We start from the raw sequence: 18,940 nt of genomic DNA, 5'->3' as shown, positions 1-18,940 counted from the left end.
AAGTGCTGGGATTACAGGTGTGAGCCACTGCGTCCAGCCAAAAAAGATTAGTAACAAAAACCTCCAAAAAACAAAAAGTCTAAAACCAGGTGGCTTCACTGGTGAACTCTACCACATATTTAAAGAATTAACTCAGTCTACTCACGCTCTTCCAAAAAAATTGAAGAGAAGGAAACATTTTCTTGAGGTCAGATAACACATTTCAGATGACACCATAGGAGGAGAAACCAATATCCCTTAATTAAAGAGGCAAAAGTCCTGAACAAAATGCTAGCAAACCAAATCCTACAGCACAATAAAAGAATTATACACCAGGGCTAGTGAGATTTATCTCAGGAATGCAAGAGTGATTCAATACAAGAAAACTGGTCATTGTAATACACTACATTATTAGAAAGAGAGAAAAAAACACAATTATCTAAGTTGACACAGAAAAACATTTGACAAAATCCAACACCCTTTCATGATAAAAAAACACTCAGCAAACTAGGAATAGAAGGGAACTTAATGAACATGATAAAGGGCATTTAAGAAAGCCAAAGCACACATCATACTCAGTAGTGTAACACTGAAGACTTTCCCTCTAAGATTTGGAACAAGACAAGGATGCCGGCTTCAACCACTGCTATTCAACATTCGTACCAGGAGTTTTAGGCGAGGAAAAAAAAATATCCAAATTGGAAAAGAAGAAATAAAAGTATTTCTGTTCACAGAGGACATGGTCCCAAATATAAAATCACAGAGAAGTCTCAAAAGAAAACAACAATAACAAAGCAGCTATTAAAGCTAACGAACAAATTTAGCAGAGTTGCAGGTTACAGGATGAACTCAGACTGGGCGCCGTGGCTCACGCCTATGTTCCCAGCATTTTGGGAAGCTGAGGTGGCAGGATCACTTGAGCCCTGGAGTTTGAGACAAGCCTGGACAACATAGGGAGATACTCTCTCTACAAAAAAAAAAAAAAAAAAAATTAAAAAATTAGCCAGGCATGTTGGTGAGCACCTGTAGTCCCAGCTAATTGGGAGGCTGAGGGAGGAGGATGGCTTGAGCATAGGAGCTCAAGGTTGCAGTGACTGGTGATCGCATCACTGTACTTTAGCCTGGGTGATAGAGCAACACCCTGTCTTAAAAAAAAAAAAAGAAAGAAAAAAGAAAGATCAGCTCACAAAAATCTTGCGGGCCGGGCTCAGTGGCTTCTACCTGTAATCCTGGCACTTTGAGAGGCTAAGGCAGGAGGATCACTTGAGGCCAGGAGTTCGAGACCAGTGTGGTCAACATAGCAAGACCTCGTCTCTATAAAGTAATTTTTTGCTGAGATAGGGTCTTATTCTGTCACCCAGGCTTGAGTGCAGTTGTGCCATCATGGCTCACTGCAGCCTTGACCTCCTGTGCTGGAGCAATCCTTCCACCGCAGCCTCCCAAGTAGCTGGGGCTATAGGCATATACCACCACATCCAGCTAATTTTTGTATTTTTTGTAGAGATGGGGTTTTGCCATGTTGCCCAGGCTGGTCTCGAATTCCTGGGCTCAAGTGATCCTCCCACCTCAGCCTCCCAAAGTGCTGGGGTTATAGGCATGAGCCACTGTGCCCAGGCTTATAAAATAAATTTTTAAAAATTTGTATAAAGATTTTTTTTTAAGACAGGTTGTTGCTCTGTTGCCCAGGCTGGAGTGCACTGGCATGATCTCAGCTCACTGAAACCTCTGCCTCCCAGGCTCAAGTGATCCTCCCACCTGAGCCTCCCAAGTAGGTAGGACCACAGGCATGTGCCACTACGCCTGGCTAATTTTTTGTAGAGATGTGGTATGGCCATATTGCCTAGCCTGTTCTTGAACTCCTGGCTTCAAGTGATCCTGCCACCTCGGCTTCCAAAGTGCTGGGATTACAGGCATGAGCCACGGTATCTGGCCCAATTGTGTTTATATACACCAGCAATGAACAACTGAAAAAGGAAATAATAAAAACAATTCTATTTTCCATAGCATTCAAAAGAATAAAATGCCTGGAAACAAATTTAACCAAGAAGTTGAAAGATTTGTACACCAAAAACTACAAAACATTGCTGAAAGAAATTAAGGAAGGCCAGGTGCAGTGGTTCATGCCTGTAATTCCAGCACTTTGAGAGGCCGAGGCAGAAGGATTGCTTGAGCCAAGAAGTTCAAGACCAGCCTAGGCAACATAGGGCCCTGTCTCTACAAATTAGATAGATAGATAGATAGATAGATAGATTTTTTTTTTTTTTGAGATGGAGTCTCACTCTGTCACCCAGGCTGGGGTGCAGTGGCACAGTCTCCACTCACTGGAACCTCTGCCTTCCAGGTTCAAGCAATTCTCCTGCCTCATCCTCCCGAGTAGCTGGGATTACAGGTGCTTGCCATCATGCCCAGCTAATTTTTTTCTAATTTTAGTAGAGACAGTGTTTCACCATGTTGGCCAGGCTTCTCTCGAACTCTTGACCTCAGGTGATCCACCGCCTTGGCATCCCAAAGTGTTGGGATTACAGGCGTGAGCCACCGCACCCGGGGTCTACAAATAATTTTTAAGAAAACTTAACTGGGTGTGGTCGCATGCGCCTCTTATTCCTAGCTACTTGGGAGGCTGAGGCAGGAGGATCACCTGAACCTGGAAGGTCAAGACTACAGTGAGCAATGATTGCATCACTGTACTCCAGCCTGGGCAACAGAGTGAAACCCTGTCTTGCTTAAAAAAAACAAAAAAACAAAACAAAAAAACAAGGCAGGGTGCGGTGGCTCACACCTGTAATCCCAACACTTCAGGAGGCCGAGGCAGGCAGATTGCTTAAGCTCACGAGTTCAAGACCAGCCATCAGCATGGAGAAACCCTGTCTCTACAAAAAATTAAAAGAAAAAAAAAAAGGCTGGGTGTGGTGGCTCACGCCTGTAATCCCAACACTTTGGGAGGCTGAAGCAGGCAGATCATAAGGTCAGGAGTTCGAGACCAGCTTGGCCAACACGATGAAACCCTGTCTCTACTAAAAAATAATAATAATAAAAAAATAGCCAGGCACAGTGGCGGGTGCCTGTAGTCCCAGCTACTCGGGAGGCTGAGGCAGGAGAATTGCTTAAACCCGGGAGGCGGAGGTTGCAGTGAGCCGAGATTGCGCCAGTGCACTCCAGCCTGGGTGACAGAGCAAGACTTCATCTTGAAAAAAAAATTAGCTGGGTGTGGTGATGCGTGCCTGTAGCCCAGCTACCAGCACTCTAGCCTGGGTGACAAAGTGAGACCCTATCTCAAAAAAGAAAAAATTAAAGAGGACCTATATAAATGGAAAGGCATTTCATGTTCATGTTGAAGACATGATATTGTTAAGATGGCAGTATTCCCCAAAGTGATCTATGGATTTAATGCAATCCCTATCAGAATTTTAATGGCTTTTCTTCAGAAATGGAAAAGCTGACCCCTCTAATTCATAGGGAACTGTAAGAGGGCCTGAACAGCCAAAAGAATCTTGAAAAAGCAAAACAAAACTGGAGGATTCAAACTTACTAATTTCCAAATGTATTGCAAAGCTATAGTAATCAAAACAGTGTGGTATTGCTGTAAGTATAAATATATAGACCACTAGAATAGAATCAAGAGTCCAGAATTAAACATCTATGGCCAGTTGATTTTCAACAAGGATGTCAAAACTATTCAATGGAGAAAGAATAGTCTCTTCAATAAGCGGTGCTGAAACCACTAGGTATTCACATTGCAAAAGAACCCATTCATCCCTACCTCATACCATATGAAAATATTAACTCAAAATGGATCAGTGACCTAAGTATAAGAGTTAAAATTATAAATCTCTTAGAAGAAGTCATAGAGTAAATCTTAATGACCTTAAATTTGGCAGTGGATTTGTAGAACAAAAGCATAAGCAACAAAATAAAAAATAATTAGACTTCACCAAAACTAAAAATATTTGTGCATCAAAGGATATTATCAAAAAGTAAAATAACAACTACAGAAAGGGAGAAAATATTTACAAATGATATATCTAATGAGTACAGATGATAACAACAACAAAAAGACAACACAGTTTAAAAAGGAGCAAAGGACTTGAATTGACATTCTCCAAAGAAGACATGTAAATAGCTAGGAAGCACATGAAAAGATGCTAACTCTCATTAGTTTAGGGATATAGAAATCTAAACCACGGTGAGATACCACTTCACACCCACCAGATAGCCATTAAAAAATAAAGAAAAAGTGTTAGTTAGGATGTGGACAAACTGGAACTCTCATACAGTGCTAATGGAAGTATAAAATAGTACAGCTACTGTGGAAAACAGTTTGTTCCTCAAAAAATTAAACATAGGCTGGGCACAGTGGCTCACACCTGTAATCCCAGCTCTTTGGGAGGCCAAGGTGGGTGGATCACTTGAGCCCAGGAGTGAAACCTTACGCAACATGGTGAAACCTTGTCTCCACAAAAAAATACAGAAAATTACCTGGGCATGGTGGTGCACACCTGTAGTCCCAGCTACTCAGGAGACTGAGGTGGAAGAATCACCTGAGCCCCAGAGGTTGAGACTGTAATAAGCCAAGTTCATGCCACTGCACTCCAGCCTGGGTGTCAGAATGAGACCCTGTCTCAAAAAAAAAAAAAAAAAAAAAAAAAAAAAAAAAAATTGAAAACAGGTACTCAAACAAATACACACAGATGTTCATGGCAACACTATTCACAATAATCAAAGCTGAGGGTGATGGCTCACACCTGTAATCCCAGCTCTTTGTTAGGCCAAGGCAGGAGGATTGCTTAAGACCAGGAGTTCAAGACCAGCCTGGACAACATATCTCTACAAAATAGGAAATAAAAAAATTAGCCAGTCACGGTGGTGTGCACCTGTAGTCTTAGCTACTCTGGAGGCTGAGGCAGGAGGATTACTTGAACCCAGGAATTCAAGGTTACAGTGAGCTATGATCACACCACTGCACTTCAGCCTTGATGACAGAGCAAGACCCTTTCTCAAAAAGTCAAAAGGTAGAAACAACTGAAATGTCAATGAATAGATAAAATATAGTATGTACATACAATGGAATATTACTGAGCTATAAAAAGGAATGAAGTACCAATACATATTAAAATGTGGATGAACCTTAAAAACATTATGCCAAATGAAAGAAACCAAACACAAAAAGTCACATATTGTATGATTTTATTTATATGAAATATCCAGAATAAGTAAATCCATAGAGACGGAAAGCAGATTGGTGGTTTCCAGGGTTTGGGAGTAGTATAGAATGGGGATTGACTTCTTTTTTTTTTTTTCCCATAAAGTGAAAGCAAGTTTATTAAGAAAGTAAAGGAATAAAAGAATGGCTACTCCATAGGCAGAGCAGCCAGGATTGACTTCTTAATGGATATGGGGTTTCTTCTGGGGTGACGAAAATGTCTTGGAACTAGATAGAGGTGGGGGTTGCACAACACTGTGGGTGTACTAAATGCCACAGAATTATACAATTTAAGATGGCTAACTTTTATGTTATGTGGATTTCACCTCAATAAAAAAAAAATTAAACCATGCAAGTACTAAAAGTAAGCAGGGTGTTAGTGGTAAATTCCTTTATCATCTGAAAGTAAGGAAAGCCTAATTCTGACTCAAAGTCAAACTTGTGAAGCAAAAAAAAGATTGATAAGTTAGGCCAGGTGCAGTGACTCATGCTTATAATAGCAGCACTTTGGGAGGCCGAGGCAGAAGGATCTCTGGAGCCCAGGAGTTCGAGGATGGAGTGAGCTATGATTGTGCTACTACACAATCAGCTACTACTACCTGAACAACCCCATCACTAAAAGAAAAAAAAAAGAAGTGTACAGAGAAAGAAATGCAGATAGCCATTGTACATATGAAATTATGCTTAACCTTCTATAAGAGGTATGCAAATTAAAACTACACTGAGATATTATTTCTCACCTGTTATATTGGAAGAAATCCAAAAGTTTGACAATACATTCTCTTGGCAAGTCTGGTGAAACTAGAAATCCTGTGCATTGTTGGTGGGGGTACAAAATGGTACAATCTCTATGGAGGTACATTTTGTAGTATCTCACAATTATAGTTAACCTCTGATCCAATAATCCCCTTTTTTTTTTTTTTTTTCTTTTTGTGAGACGGAGTCTTGCTCTGTCGCCCAGGCTAGAGTGCAGTAGTGCCATCTTGGCTCACAGTAAACTCTGCCTCCCAGGTTCACATCATTCTCCTGCCTCAGCCTCCCGAGTAGCTGGGACTACAGGCGCCCACCACTACACCCGGCTAATTATTTGTATTTTTAGTAGGGACGGGGTTTCACTGTGTTAGCCACGATGGTCTCGATCTCCTGACCTCGTGATCTGCCTGCCTCTGCCTCCCAAAGTGCTGGAATTACAGGTGTGAGCCACCACGCCCGGCCCCAATAATCCACTTTTAAGAATCTATTCTGAAGCCATTTCTATGCAAAGTTGAAATAACATTTGCTTATTTATGTATTTTTTTAGAGACAGGGTCTTTCTCTGTCACCTAGGCTGGAGTACTGTGATATGATCATGCCTGGAGAACAGTGGCATGATCACTGAAGGCTGGAATCCTATGTTCAAGTGATCCTCCTGCCTCAGCCTCCCAAATAGCTGGGACTACAGGCATGTGCCACCATGCCCAGCTAATTTTTAAAATTTTTGTAGAGACAGAGTCTCACTTTATTGCCCAGGCTGGTCTTGAACTCCTGGCCTCAATGACTCTCCCACTTAAGCCTCCCAAAGTGCTGGGATTATAGATGTAAGCCACTGCTCCCAGCCTGAAATAACATTTATATACAGTTATTCATTGTGACATTATTTAAAGTGGCAAAATATTGGAAATGACTCAAGTTCTTTAGTGCAAGAGTGGTTGAAAAAGCTGCGATATGTCCACTCAATTGAATACTATGCATCTGTTAAAACTAATGAGGAAGCTCTATATGATCTAATATGAAATAATCACCAGGATATATTATTAAGTGAAAAAAACAAGATGTAGAACAGTATTAATAGTATGTTACCTATATTGTAAGTAGAGAGGGGAAATAAAGAAAAAATACATATGTATTTACAAAAAATACTTACTAGAAGTATAAACCAGAAACAAAATTTATTACCTCAGATTTAACAATAGGGAGTGGGGCTGAAGGGCATGAAGGAAACGCAGTTTCTCTGAGTGTGCCTTTTTGTATAGCTTTGACTTGTGAGCCTGTACATGTTTTTCAAAATATAAAGTTAAAAAAGAAAAGAAACAAAACCTAAAATTGCAAAAAAAGAAAGAAATGACCCTAACTGTATATCAAAATAGTAACATAACCACACAGGTAAAATAATTTTTCAAATAACTTTAGAATACTTTATCAGTTCTTTGGTGGGACAAAAAGAACTATAATTGTAATCCTTATTCAGTAGTTTAATTGTTAATAGTGGTATTGATACTACAGTGATATTGATACTATGTATATAGTGTGTGAATATATATTATATAAGTGTGTGTATATATATATATATATATATATATATATATATATATATGCATTATAGAGTAGCAAATAAGGAATTATGTTCCTGTTATTAGGAACCAGGATTTTCAAAGTAAGATAAATTAGATAGAAGTATAAATTCAAAAGACTTTTAAAATATTGTAATGATAAATATGAATTGGAAATACGAATATGAATTCTGGTTTTTAAGTGCTTTTTCTAGTACTATGCATTGGCAAATGTAGCATGAGCTCCTTTAGCAACTAGATTTTGGTCTCTATGTACCATTATCCACTAAAAGTAACCAGGATTCCATGGGGAAATAACTTGATTTTTGGTCTAGAGCAGGGTTTTTTTAAAGCTTTGTAGAAATTACTCTCCATCCCAGGAGTTTTTTTTTATTTATTTATTTTATTTTATTTTATTATTATTATACTTTAAGTTTTAGGGTACATGTGCACAACATGCAAGTTTGTTACATATGTATACATGTGCCATGTTGGTGTGCTGCACCCATTAACTCGTCATTTAGCATTAGGTATATCTCCTAATGCTATCCCTCCCCCCTCCCCCCACCCAACCAGGAGTTTTTTTTAGAATTTTTTTCCCTAATTACCTCCTACCACATGTAATTTTAACACCACAGATATATCATGTATCTGTTTATGTGTTGTGGCCATTTGGTGGACCATAAGCCATTGGAATAGCTAAGATTTTGTTACCCCCACCAAGAACCAATTTTGTTTAGAATGCATGGTTGAGGGCAAAGAAAGCCCAGGATGATCTTGCAGCATGTTGTAAAGGAAAGCAAGGAAGCAATCAAGCCCAAAGAGGCTCCCAGTGACAAAAATTGGGACAATTTTAGCATTAAAAAGAATAATTATGTAGTTGATTGAAGTACACTGAATGTAGCTACTCAGGAGGCTGAAGTGGGAGTATCGCTTGAGCCTAGGAATTTAGACCAGCCTGGGCAACATAGCTAGATCTTATCTCTAAGAAAATTAAAAAATTAGCCAGGCATGGTGGCATACATCTATAGTCCTAGTTACTCAGTGGGCTGATGTTGGAGGATTGCTTGAGCCCAGGAGTTTGAGGCTGCAGTGAACTATGCTAGCATCACTGCATTCCAGCCACTGACAGAGTAAGACCCTGTCTCTAAACACACACACACACACACACACACACACACACACACACACACACACACACACACACACACACACACACACTGAATATATATAATAAAAATCCACAAGCTCATAATGAATGAAAACAAGAGCTGGGTGCTGGGTGAGGTAGCTCATGCACCTGTAATCCCAGCACTTTGGAAGGCCGAGGCAGGGGAATCACTTGAGTTCAGGAGTTCGAGACTAGCCCGGGCAACATGGTGAAACCCCATCTCTACAAAAATACAGAAATGAGCTAGGCATTGTGCTATGCGCCTGTAGTCCGAGCTACTCAGGAAGCTGAGGTTGGAGGATTGCTTGAACCTGGGAGTTTGAGGCTGCAGTGAGCTGTGATCGTACCACAGCACTCTAGCATGGGTGACAGAGAAAGACTCTGTCCCCCCCCCAAAATTAAGTAAATAACACAAATTAATACTCATCCACCGCTATTGGAGAATATTTTTCACTAACTCTCTACTCTGAAAACCAATTAAAGGGAAATAAACATTCTGCCTTTTCAGTGAGAACTGTAGTTCAGTATAATCAAATAGTCCCATTTGCAGAAAGAAAGCTCTTCTTTACAGAAAATATGCCAGTTGATGGTGGAGAACTAGACATTCCTCAAAGGATCACCCCTAATCAGAAGGGGAAAGCTTCACAATGAGATCTTGTTGGTGCCACCTTAACCTAGTCAGTAAACTTAGCCTTACTTATAATGGGACAATGAGACAATATGCCTCCAGTATGATGCAATATACAGTACATGGGATCACCTCTTAAAGTATTCTTAACAAAATTATTTAACATAAATCAGTTAAGTTAGATCAATTTCCAGTTAATAGGAAATACAAGGGATAGTGAAATAAGTTAAATGATTCTATGTGGAAACAATCAGACAAGTCCAGAATGTGGGACATGACCTTCTGCAAAAACAACTGGCCTGTTCTTTTCTCTTTTCTCTCTCTTTTTTTTTTTTTTTTGAGATGGAGTCTTGCTTTGTTGCCCAGGCTGGAGTGCAGTGGCATGATCTTGGCTCACTGCAACCTCTGCCTCCCGGGTTCAAGGTTCAAGTGATTCTCCTGCTTCAGCCTCCCAAGTAGCTGAGATTACAGGCGCCCACCACCACGCCTGGCTAATTTTTGTATTTTTTGTAGAAATGGGGTTTCTCCATATTGGCCAGGCTGGTCTTGAATTCCTGACCTCAGGTGATCTACCTGCCTCGGCCTCCCAAAGTGCTGGGATTACAGGCATGAGCCACCGTGCCTGACCTTCTTTTCAAAAAGTTACTATGGGCTGGGGATGGTGGCTCACGCCTGTAATCCTAACACTTTGGAAGGCTGAGGCAGGCAGATTACTTGAGCCCAGGAGTTCAAGATCAGCCTAGGCAACATGGTAAAAGCCCATCTCTACTAAAATACAAAAAATTAGCCAGGAGTGGTGATATGTGCCTGTAGTCCCAGCTACTCAAGGGGCTGAGGTGTGATGATCGCTTGAGCTAGGAGGTCAAGACTGCAGTGAGCTGTGATCACACCACTGCACTCCAGCCTGGGTGACAGCGAGACCCTGTCTCAAAAAAGTTACTATGAAAAAAGGAGAGGCTGCACTATTCTAGATTAAAAGACGCTTCAAAGACATAACAAGATGCAGTGCATGGTTCATGTTTGGATGCTTTTATAAAAGACATTTGGGGGAATAATTGGGAAAATTTGAATATGGACTGGGTATTGAATGATACTAGGCAACAATTTTTAATTTTGTTTAGCTTGTTAATGGTGTTTGGCTATGTTGGAAAAATTTCTTTATATATATCTTTTCTCTTCTTTTTATTTTTTTGAGACAGAGTCTCTCTCTGTCGCCCATGGTAGAGTGCAGTGGCACAATCTCTGCTCACTGTGCAACCTCTGCCTCCTGAGCTCAAGTGATTCTCATGCCTCAGCCTCCCAAATAGCTGGGATTACAGTCATGTACCACCACACCCAGCTAATTTTTTTTTTTTTTTTTGAGACAGAATCTTGCTCTATTGCCCAGGCGGGAGTGCAGTGGTGCGATCTCGGCTCACTGCAACCTCTGCTTCCCGGGTTCAAGCAATTCTCCTGCCTCAGCCTCCTAAATAGCTGGAATTACAGGCATGTGCCACCACACCCGGCTAATTTTTGTATTTTTAGTAGAGACGGGGTTTCACCATGTTGGTCAGCCTGGTCTTGAACTCCTGACCTTGTGATCTGCCTGCCCCGGCCTCCTAAAGTGCTGGGATTACAGACGTGAGCCACTGTGCCCGGCCTTAATTTTTACATTTTTAGTAGAGACGGGGTTTCTCCATGTTGACCGGGCTTGTCTTGAACTCCTGGCCTCAAGTGATCCACCCACCTTGGCCTCCCAAAGTACTGGTTTACAGGCATGAGCCACCACATCCAGCCGGAAAAATTTCTTGTATTTTATTATTATTATTGAGACAGAGTTTCACTCTGCCGCCAGGCTGGAGTGCAGTGGTGCGATCTCAGCTCACTGCAACCTCTGCCTCCCAAGTTGAAGCGATTCTCAAGCCCCAGCCTTCCGAATAGCTGGGATTACAGGCATGTGCCACCATGCTGGCTTATTTTTGTATTTTTAGTAGAAATGGGGTTTTGCTGTGTTGGCCAGGCTGGTCTTGAACTCCTGGCCTCAAGTATCCACCTGCCTCGACCTCCTAAAGTGTTAGGATTACCGGCATGAGCCACTGCACCCAGCCATTTCTTATATTTTATAGATGCATATTGAAGTATTTAGAGGTGACATGTTTCATAATGTCTGTCATTTATTTTAAAACACTTTAGCATGCAGAAATAGATGAAACAAGTATGGCAAAAATGTCAATGTGTTAAATCTAGGAGACGGGTATATGGGCATTGACTGCACCAGTCTTTCAACTACTTTTTAAAAATATATGTTTGAAAATGTCCATAATATAAAGTTTAAAAAATTGAAAATGGTTTGGTTGAAGGGTCCCCAGGAAATACTACTTCTCAGCCAAGGAAGGGTAAGTTGGCTTTGACTTATGTTGAGAACCTGTGGCTCCTGGATTCTTCCTCATATGTCTTTTTTTCTTCCCTCTCCCTTCACCCTACCTCCTTTCCAGCCCTCTTTGATTCCATGCACAGCAGCCAGGCCTCAGATAATCCATTTTCTCCACCACGTACTCTTCATTCACCTCCCCTGCAACTCCAGCAGCGCTCTGAGAAGCCTCCTTGGTGTAAGTAATCCTTTTGGAACTGCCTAGACAAAAGTCACGAAGACTGGAGTAATTGGTGAATGAGGGGCCTGTTGCATGAGGTCAAAGAAGGTGAGGGTTGAAAGACCAGGAATATCCATTCTGGGAAGCAGTCTCATCTGCCATTTCTAAGGTGAAAGGAGAATCTGTTTATTCTCTCTCTTTACCTCTTTACCTCTGTTCTCCATGTTCCTTCTATTTCATTGGAGAGAAGCTTTTCTGCAGTATTAGAAATATATATATATATTTTTTGAGAGACAGAATTTCGCTCTTGTTGCCCAGGCACGATCTTGGCTCACTGCAACCTCTGCCTCCCGGGTTCAAGCGATTCTCCTGCCTCAGCCTCCCAAGTAGCTGGGATTACAGGCATGTACCACCACACCCAGCTAAATTTTGTATGTTTAGTAGAGACGGGGTTTCTCCATATTAGTCAGGCTGGTCTCAAACTCCCGACCTCAGGTGACCCACCTGCCTCAGAGGAATAATTTTTAATTTGGAGAGAAGTTCTTCCTCAAAGGGCTCTTTGGGGAAGAAAGAATGGAGACTTGATTCTCCTTTGATCCCTATTTATCTCTACAGTTTTCTCCAGTAAAGATGACTAGCAGACAACCTAGATATTTAGAAAAGCTGGGAGCAGGAGGCCGAGCGCGATGGCTCACGCCTGTAATCCCAGCACTTTGGGAGGCCGAGGCGGGCAGATCACGAGGTCAGGAGATCGAGACCATCCTGGCTAACACGGTGAAACCCCCGTCTCTACTAAAAATACAAAAAATTAGCCAGGCGTGGTGGCGGGTGCCTGTAGTCCCAGCTACTCGGAAGGCTGAGGCAGGAGAATGGCAGAGCTTGCAGTGAGCCGAGATGGCACCACTGCACTCCAGCCTGGGCGACAGAGTGAGACTCCGTCTCAAAAACAAACAAACAAAAAAAGCTGGGAGCAGGAGGGACTAGAATCTGCTACTTATTTTTACATGACCCTCTCTCTGTTGTCTGTTTTCAGTTTTCAGTTTAAGTTGAGGTGCTGCTTTTTCCCATCTCGTTTATCATCTCTAATCTATCACTAGTTATTTTTGGTAACAATGTGAACAGTGGAGCCACACAGAGTTGTTAGAGTGACTATAGAAAGGAGGAGCTACTGGTGGTAATTGGAGGTGGGGATATGGGCCAGAGGCACTGGTGAAGTATCATCCTGCCTCCGGGGAATAACTGAAATCAAATATGCCTTTCATTATTTTATTTGGATAGGACCAAAGTAAAGATTCTTACTTCATTCAGCATTGGACTTAACAGTTGTAGAATTTTGCCCTTTTTCTGGCATCCTGTTTGAGGAAGAAACTTTCCTCTCTGATACCAAGAATTCCTCCCCTGAATTTCAGATTATCCTACATTCTTTATAGGGCCATTGCCCTTTTTACCTGTTTCCTGGAGTGTTTATGATTTCTGTGCCCCTGGAAATCTTACCCTTCTCCCTCTTCTGTTTCTGTTTGACCTTTTTGATTTGCCTGAATCAGACCACTAGCAGGATATTAAGGCTACTTCTTTACTTGGGTAAAGCTCAGCTTACATCTTTTCTTTTTCTTTTTTTCCATCTAGTATCAGATTTTTGACTCAGTATCAGGTGTGTAGCATCACTGGTAAACATCTTCTTTAGGGTCTGTATGTCTGCATCAGAAATAGGCTCCACATTTCTTAAAGCCTTGTTGGTTCAAAACCATGATCTTCTCTCTCTCTCTTTTTTTTTTTTTTTTTTTGAGACGGAGTCTTGCTCCGTCACCCAGTCACCCAGGCTGGAGTACAGTAGCGCAATCTCGGCTCACTGCAACCTCCACATCCCAGGCTCAAGCGATTCTCCTACCTCAGCCTCCCAAGTAACTGGGATTACAGGCACGTGCCACCACACCTGGCTAATTTTTGTATTTTTAGTAGAGACGGGGTTTTGCCATGTTAGCCAGGCTGGTTTTGAACTCCTGATCTCAAGTGATCCACCCACCTCGGCCTCCCAAAGTGTTGGGATTACAGGCATGAGCCACTGTGTCTGGCTTCTTTTTCTGCTTGAAGCATGCCTCCTTTGATTCTTTTTTTTTTTTTTTGAGATGGAGTCTTGCTCTGTCATCCAGGCTGGAGTGCAATGGTGCGATCTCGGCTCACTGCAACCTCCGCCTCCTGGGTTCAAGTGATTCTTCTGCCTCAGCCTCCTGAGTAGCTGGGATTACAGGCATGCGCCACCATGCCCGGCTAATTTTTTTTTTTATTTTTAGTAGAGAAGGAGTTTCACTATGTTGGTCAGGCTGGTCTCGAACTCCTGACCTTGTGATCTGCCCACCTCGGCCTCCCAAAGTGCTGGGATTACAGGTATGAGCCACCGCGCCCGGCCCCTCCTTTGATTCTTTACAGAAGAGAGATAACTAGCATACCTTCAACTCAATGATGGATTGAGCCTTCGTAGGCTCAGGTTTACCAACTTTTCAAGGTTTTCTTCAATGGCAATATGTTCTGATGTTCCCTTTTCCCAGAATCTGTCATTACTGATACCATAGTGCTTTAATATATCGTTATAATATTATCAACAAAAATGATATTTACCAAGGGAAAAGTAGGTTAGTCCCGTACTAGAGGTCAGTGAAACAGTAGAGGATGGAGTAGGAATCATCCCACAGTGTAATTGAAGACTCTGAGGTCTTTATTACACTACTGTCAGGATGTAGGAAATCAGTTTTTTAATGTTTTCTGTGCATATAATATGCACAAGCCTGTAACACTGTATGTCCCAAGACTTACAAGCGTCTTAACTCTGGATCCATAGATGTGGTTTCAGGGTAGAGTCTATGAGCTTCAGGAATCACATGTAAAGATTAGTGTGAATATTCTTATATACATTTTTCCTGGAAGATATGACTTAGTACCTCAAAGGGGCCACTGACCCCTAGAAAGGTTAAGAACTGCCATGTAGAAATTCCATGGCCATCTTCCATTTTTGGGTAAACCATTTTCTTTTTTTTTTCCTGAGACGGAGTCTTGCTTTGTTCCCCAGGCTGGAGTACAGTGGCATGATTTCGGCTCACTGCAACCTCCACCTCTGGGGTTCAAGTGATTCACCTGCCTCAGCCTCCTGAGTAGCTGGGATTACAGACAGCCGCCACTATGCCTGGCTAATTTTTGTATTTTTAGTAGAGACAAGGTTTCGTCATGTTGGCCAGGCTGGTTTAGAGTTCCTGACCTCAAGTGATCTGCCTGCCTCAGCCTCCCAAAGTGCTGGGATTACAGGCGTGAGCCACCACACCCAGCCAGGTAAACCATTTTCTTTCCTATTGTTCTGATTTACATGGTTTTTCTACATTCTTCTGCCAACTTATCACTTGGGCTATAAATAATGATTACCTCTGCCCCAGAAATACATTGGTTGCTTTAAAGAATGATTCTTAACAGAAGGTGTACATCAGATTCAATTGGGAGTGTTCCAACAAAATTATATTGCCTTCTTCCTCCTCCCTCCTCCAAGCTACACCTTTACACTAAACCTATAGAATTAGAATCTCTGGAGTTGAAAACTGGAAATTAGTATTTAAAAAATTTTTTTTCATGATTTATTTATGAACCACTGGGCTAAAGTCTTCATATGCTTCCAAAGTAGGAATGAGAGGCCTTGGAACTTGGAATTGGGATGGGAGTGTATTTGTGAAAGAACCAGATGAAGTGGGTCTTAGCACTCTCTCCTGAAGTCTTAGATGTACCTTATTGTTACTCTCAAAGTATACATTAGGCCAGGGTGACAATTCTTGAGGTAAGCAAACTTAGGAGTCTCTGCTTAACTTAGGAAGAATTCAGACACTCTTCCCTCAAGACATAAGTAGCATAGGCCAACAATTCTAGCATTTGAACTATCTGCACAGGGTAGAGCCTACTCTTCCAGCTTCTCTGACTTGATCTCTTGACTTTGCTTTACAGACAGCAGTGGCCCTTCTAGCACTGTGTCCAGTGCTGGTCCTTCTTCCCCTACTACAGTAGATGGTAACTCCCAATTTGGCTTCAGTGATCAACCCTCCCTAAATTCACACGTGGCTGAAGAACATCAAGGCCTTGGGCTGCTCCTGGAGACCCCTGGGAGTGGAGCACAAGAGCTCTCCATAGAAGGGGAGCAAGAGCTTTTTGAACCAAATCAGTCCCCACAGGTGCCACCTGTGGAAACCAGCCAGCCATACGAGGAGGTCAGCCAGCCATGTCAGGAGGTCCCTGACATCAGCCAGCCATGCCAGGACATTTCTGAGGCGCTCAGCCAGCCATGTCAGGAGGTCCCTGACATCAGCCAGCAATGCCAGGAGAACCATGACAATGGTAACCACACATGCCAGGAGGTCCCTCACATCAGCCAGCCATGCCAGAAGTCCAGCCAACTGTGCCAGAAAGTCTCTGAGGAAGTTTGCCAGCTATGTCTGGAGAACTCCGAGGAGGTCAGCCAGCCATGCCAGGGGGTCTCTGTGGAGGTTGGCAAGCTGGTCCATAAGTTCCATGTAGGGGTTGGTAGCTTGGTCCAGGAAACCCTTGTAGAAGTTGGCAGCCCAGCTGAAGAGATCCCTGAGGAGGTCATCCAGCCATACCAGGGGTTCTCTGTGGAGGTTGGCAGGCTGGCCCAGGAGGCTTCTGCGATCAATCTGTTATCTCAGGGCATCCCTGAGATTGATAAACCATCCCAAGAGTTCCCTGAGGAGATTGATCTGCAGGCCCAGGAGGTCCCTGAGGAGATAAATTAGAAGTCCTGGGTGGTCCCTGAAGTGATTGATCAGCTGCCTGGAGAGGGTATTCCTCAAGCCCAGCATCCATCTGGTGATCCAAACCCTCAGAGCCAGTCTCTAGCCCATGACCAGCACTCACCCCTTCCACCAGCAACATGTGATTAATTTTCTCATTAGTGGTATCACACTATACCAGCCATTTGAGCCAGCAACCTTTTCTGTTGGCTAACTCACTGGCCAGCTCTCACCAGCAGTGTCTGGGGAAGTAGTTCTCTTGGTATGAGGCATACCTGTGCCAGAGCTGTGCTTGAGGAGGAGCCAGTTTTAGGTTCAAAGAAGCCATTGGCTCCTCACTTAGCCATTAGACTTGAATAGGATTTCCTTGGGGTGGGTTGGTCTGTCGTTACCCAGCCTTCTCTGAGCATCCTAGGAAATCACAGATTGTTAAAGGAAATGCCGCTTCACTGCTGAAAACACCATCTGGGGACAGCAAATGCAAAAGAGGGGACTCTAGGGTCTTCACTTTTCTGGGGAAATATTCACGACTTCTCAAGGTACGCTTAGACCATATGTGCATTCAGAGGACTCTTGTCTTTGCCAGCACTCCTCAGGTGAGCCCGGGATGGCTATCTGAAATGTCTGGAAAATAGAGTCCCCTCCCCAAACATCTGACATGGCCACTAAATCTTTAGACTTGCCTTATAGATCCTTCCATATCATCCCCAAGTGCCCCTTCTGCCTCAGTCCTGTTCCTCCGGGCAATAGCTCTAGGGAAAAGTAGGTATTAGACTGCTGTGCAAAATTCAGAGCAACTACTTAAAATGCTCTAGAGGATTCTTAGCCAGTCTGTGAAAGTGGGCCTCCCTCTGTGGTGGGGCTGTTTGGCTTAGGAGATGCTGTAGTAGTAGAGATAATCAGGTTCTATTTTAAGCAATCAGCAGAGATCAATATTGTACAGATACAAGCAAAGGTTTAATAAATAAATATAAATATGTATATACACATACATATGTGTGTGTGTGTGTGTGTGTGTGTATATATATATATTTATTTATTTCTGTAGTTGTGCCAGGGACAGACTGGCCAAAGACCAAACACTGCAGGATCCCCAAGAAATTTGTCCTTATATCATTGTGTCTGAGGGCCAGATATGATTATGAAGCTTTTTCCAAAGATCCAGGGATGGGAATGGGAGTGGGTAGGAGGGGTAATGCTGTCATTGGAGTTGGGGGCCGGAACATTATAAGTGCTCAATAAATATAAACTAATGAGAATGGTGGTGATGGATGATGGTGATGTCCTTGTGAATTCAAGAATGAATATGGGCTGGGCATGGTGGCTTACACCTGTAATCCCAGCACTTTGGGAGGCCAAGGCGGGCAGATCATTTGAGGTCAGGAGTTGGAGACCAACCTGGCCAACATGGTGAAACCTTGTCTCTACTAAAAACACAAAAATTAGCCAGGCATGGTGGTGGACACCTGTAATCCCAGCTATTCAGGAGGCTGAGGCAGGAGAATCACTTTAACCCTGGAGGCGGAGGTTGCAGTGAGCCAAAATCATGCCACTGCACTCCAGCCTGGGCAAAAAAGCAAAACTGTCTCAAAAAAAAAAAAAAAAAAAGGAATACGACTGTGAATCAATTGTGTCTGTAACTGATTAATCTGAATCAGTCAAAAGCCATTATAGTTGAGCAGGAATGGGCTGTAAAAATACAGAGATCAGGTATCCAAAAATAGACTATAAAAATATAGAGATCAGCTGGGCGTGGTGGCTCATGTCTGTAATCCTAGCACTTTGGGAGGCCGAGGTGGGTGGATCACGAGGTCAAGAGATTGAGACTATCCTGGCCAACATGGTGAAACCCCGTCTCTACTAAAAATATAAAAATTAGCTGGGCATGGTGGCACATGCCTGTAATCCCAGCTACTCGGGAGGCTGAAGCAGGAGAATTGCTTGAATCCAGGAGTTGGAGGTTGCAGTGAGCCAAGACTGTGCTACTGCACTCCAGCCTGGTGACAGAGTGAGACTCTGTCTCAAAAAAAAAAAAAAAAAAAAAAAAAGTAGAGATCAGGCATCCCAAGAGGAGCCTATAGCAGTTAACCCACTATCTCAAAAGGTATTTATTTATTTATTTAGAGACAGAGTCTCGCTCTGTCACCCAGGCTAGAGTGCAGTGGCGCGATCTCAGCTCACTGCAACTGCCGCCTCCTGGGTTCAAGCGATTCTCCTGCCTTAGCCTCCTGAGTAGCTGGGATTACAGATGCCCGTCACCACACCCAGCTAATTTTTTTGTATTTTTAGTAGAGACGGGGTTTCG

At 42.7% G+C, this 18,940-nt stretch overlaps 1 protein-coding gene across 35 annotated transcripts in view; it reads left to right on the top strand.

The window, feature by feature from the left end:
• PPIP5K1 (diphosphoinositol pentakisphosphate kinase 1) overlaps positions 1-17,894 on the top strand; it is a 57,237-nt gene extending 39,343 nt beyond the window's left edge. For 20 of the 35 annotated variants that reach the window (XM_063716625.1, XM_063716623.1, XM_063716620.1 and 17 more), the window contains 2 exons: positions 11,762-11,875; positions 15,836-17,894. In XM_063716625.1, coding sequence (XP_063572695.1) covers positions 11,762-11,875; positions 15,836-16,638 — 917 coding nt within the window. In that variant the 3' untranslated portion in view covers positions 16,639-17,894. Of the gene's footprint in view, positions 1-11,761; positions 11,876-15,058; positions 15,179-15,835 lie in introns of all 35 variants that reach the window. The other 15 variants (XM_054532713.2, XM_054532706.2, XM_054532705.2 and 12 more) reach the window with 2 other exon arrangements.
• Positions 17,895-18,940: the final 1,046 nt, after the last annotated feature.

Source organism: Pongo abelii, chromosome 16 (assembly GCF_028885655.2).
Source record: "Pongo abelii isolate AG06213 chromosome 16, NHGRI_mPonAbe1-v2.0_pri, whole genome shotgun sequence".
NCBI classification, from domain to species: domain Eukaryota; kingdom Metazoa; phylum Chordata; class Mammalia; order Primates; family Hominidae; genus Pongo; species Pongo abelii.
Note: the sequence above shows the minus strand (reverse complement) of the source record. Positions and strands in the feature narration are given on the sequence as shown.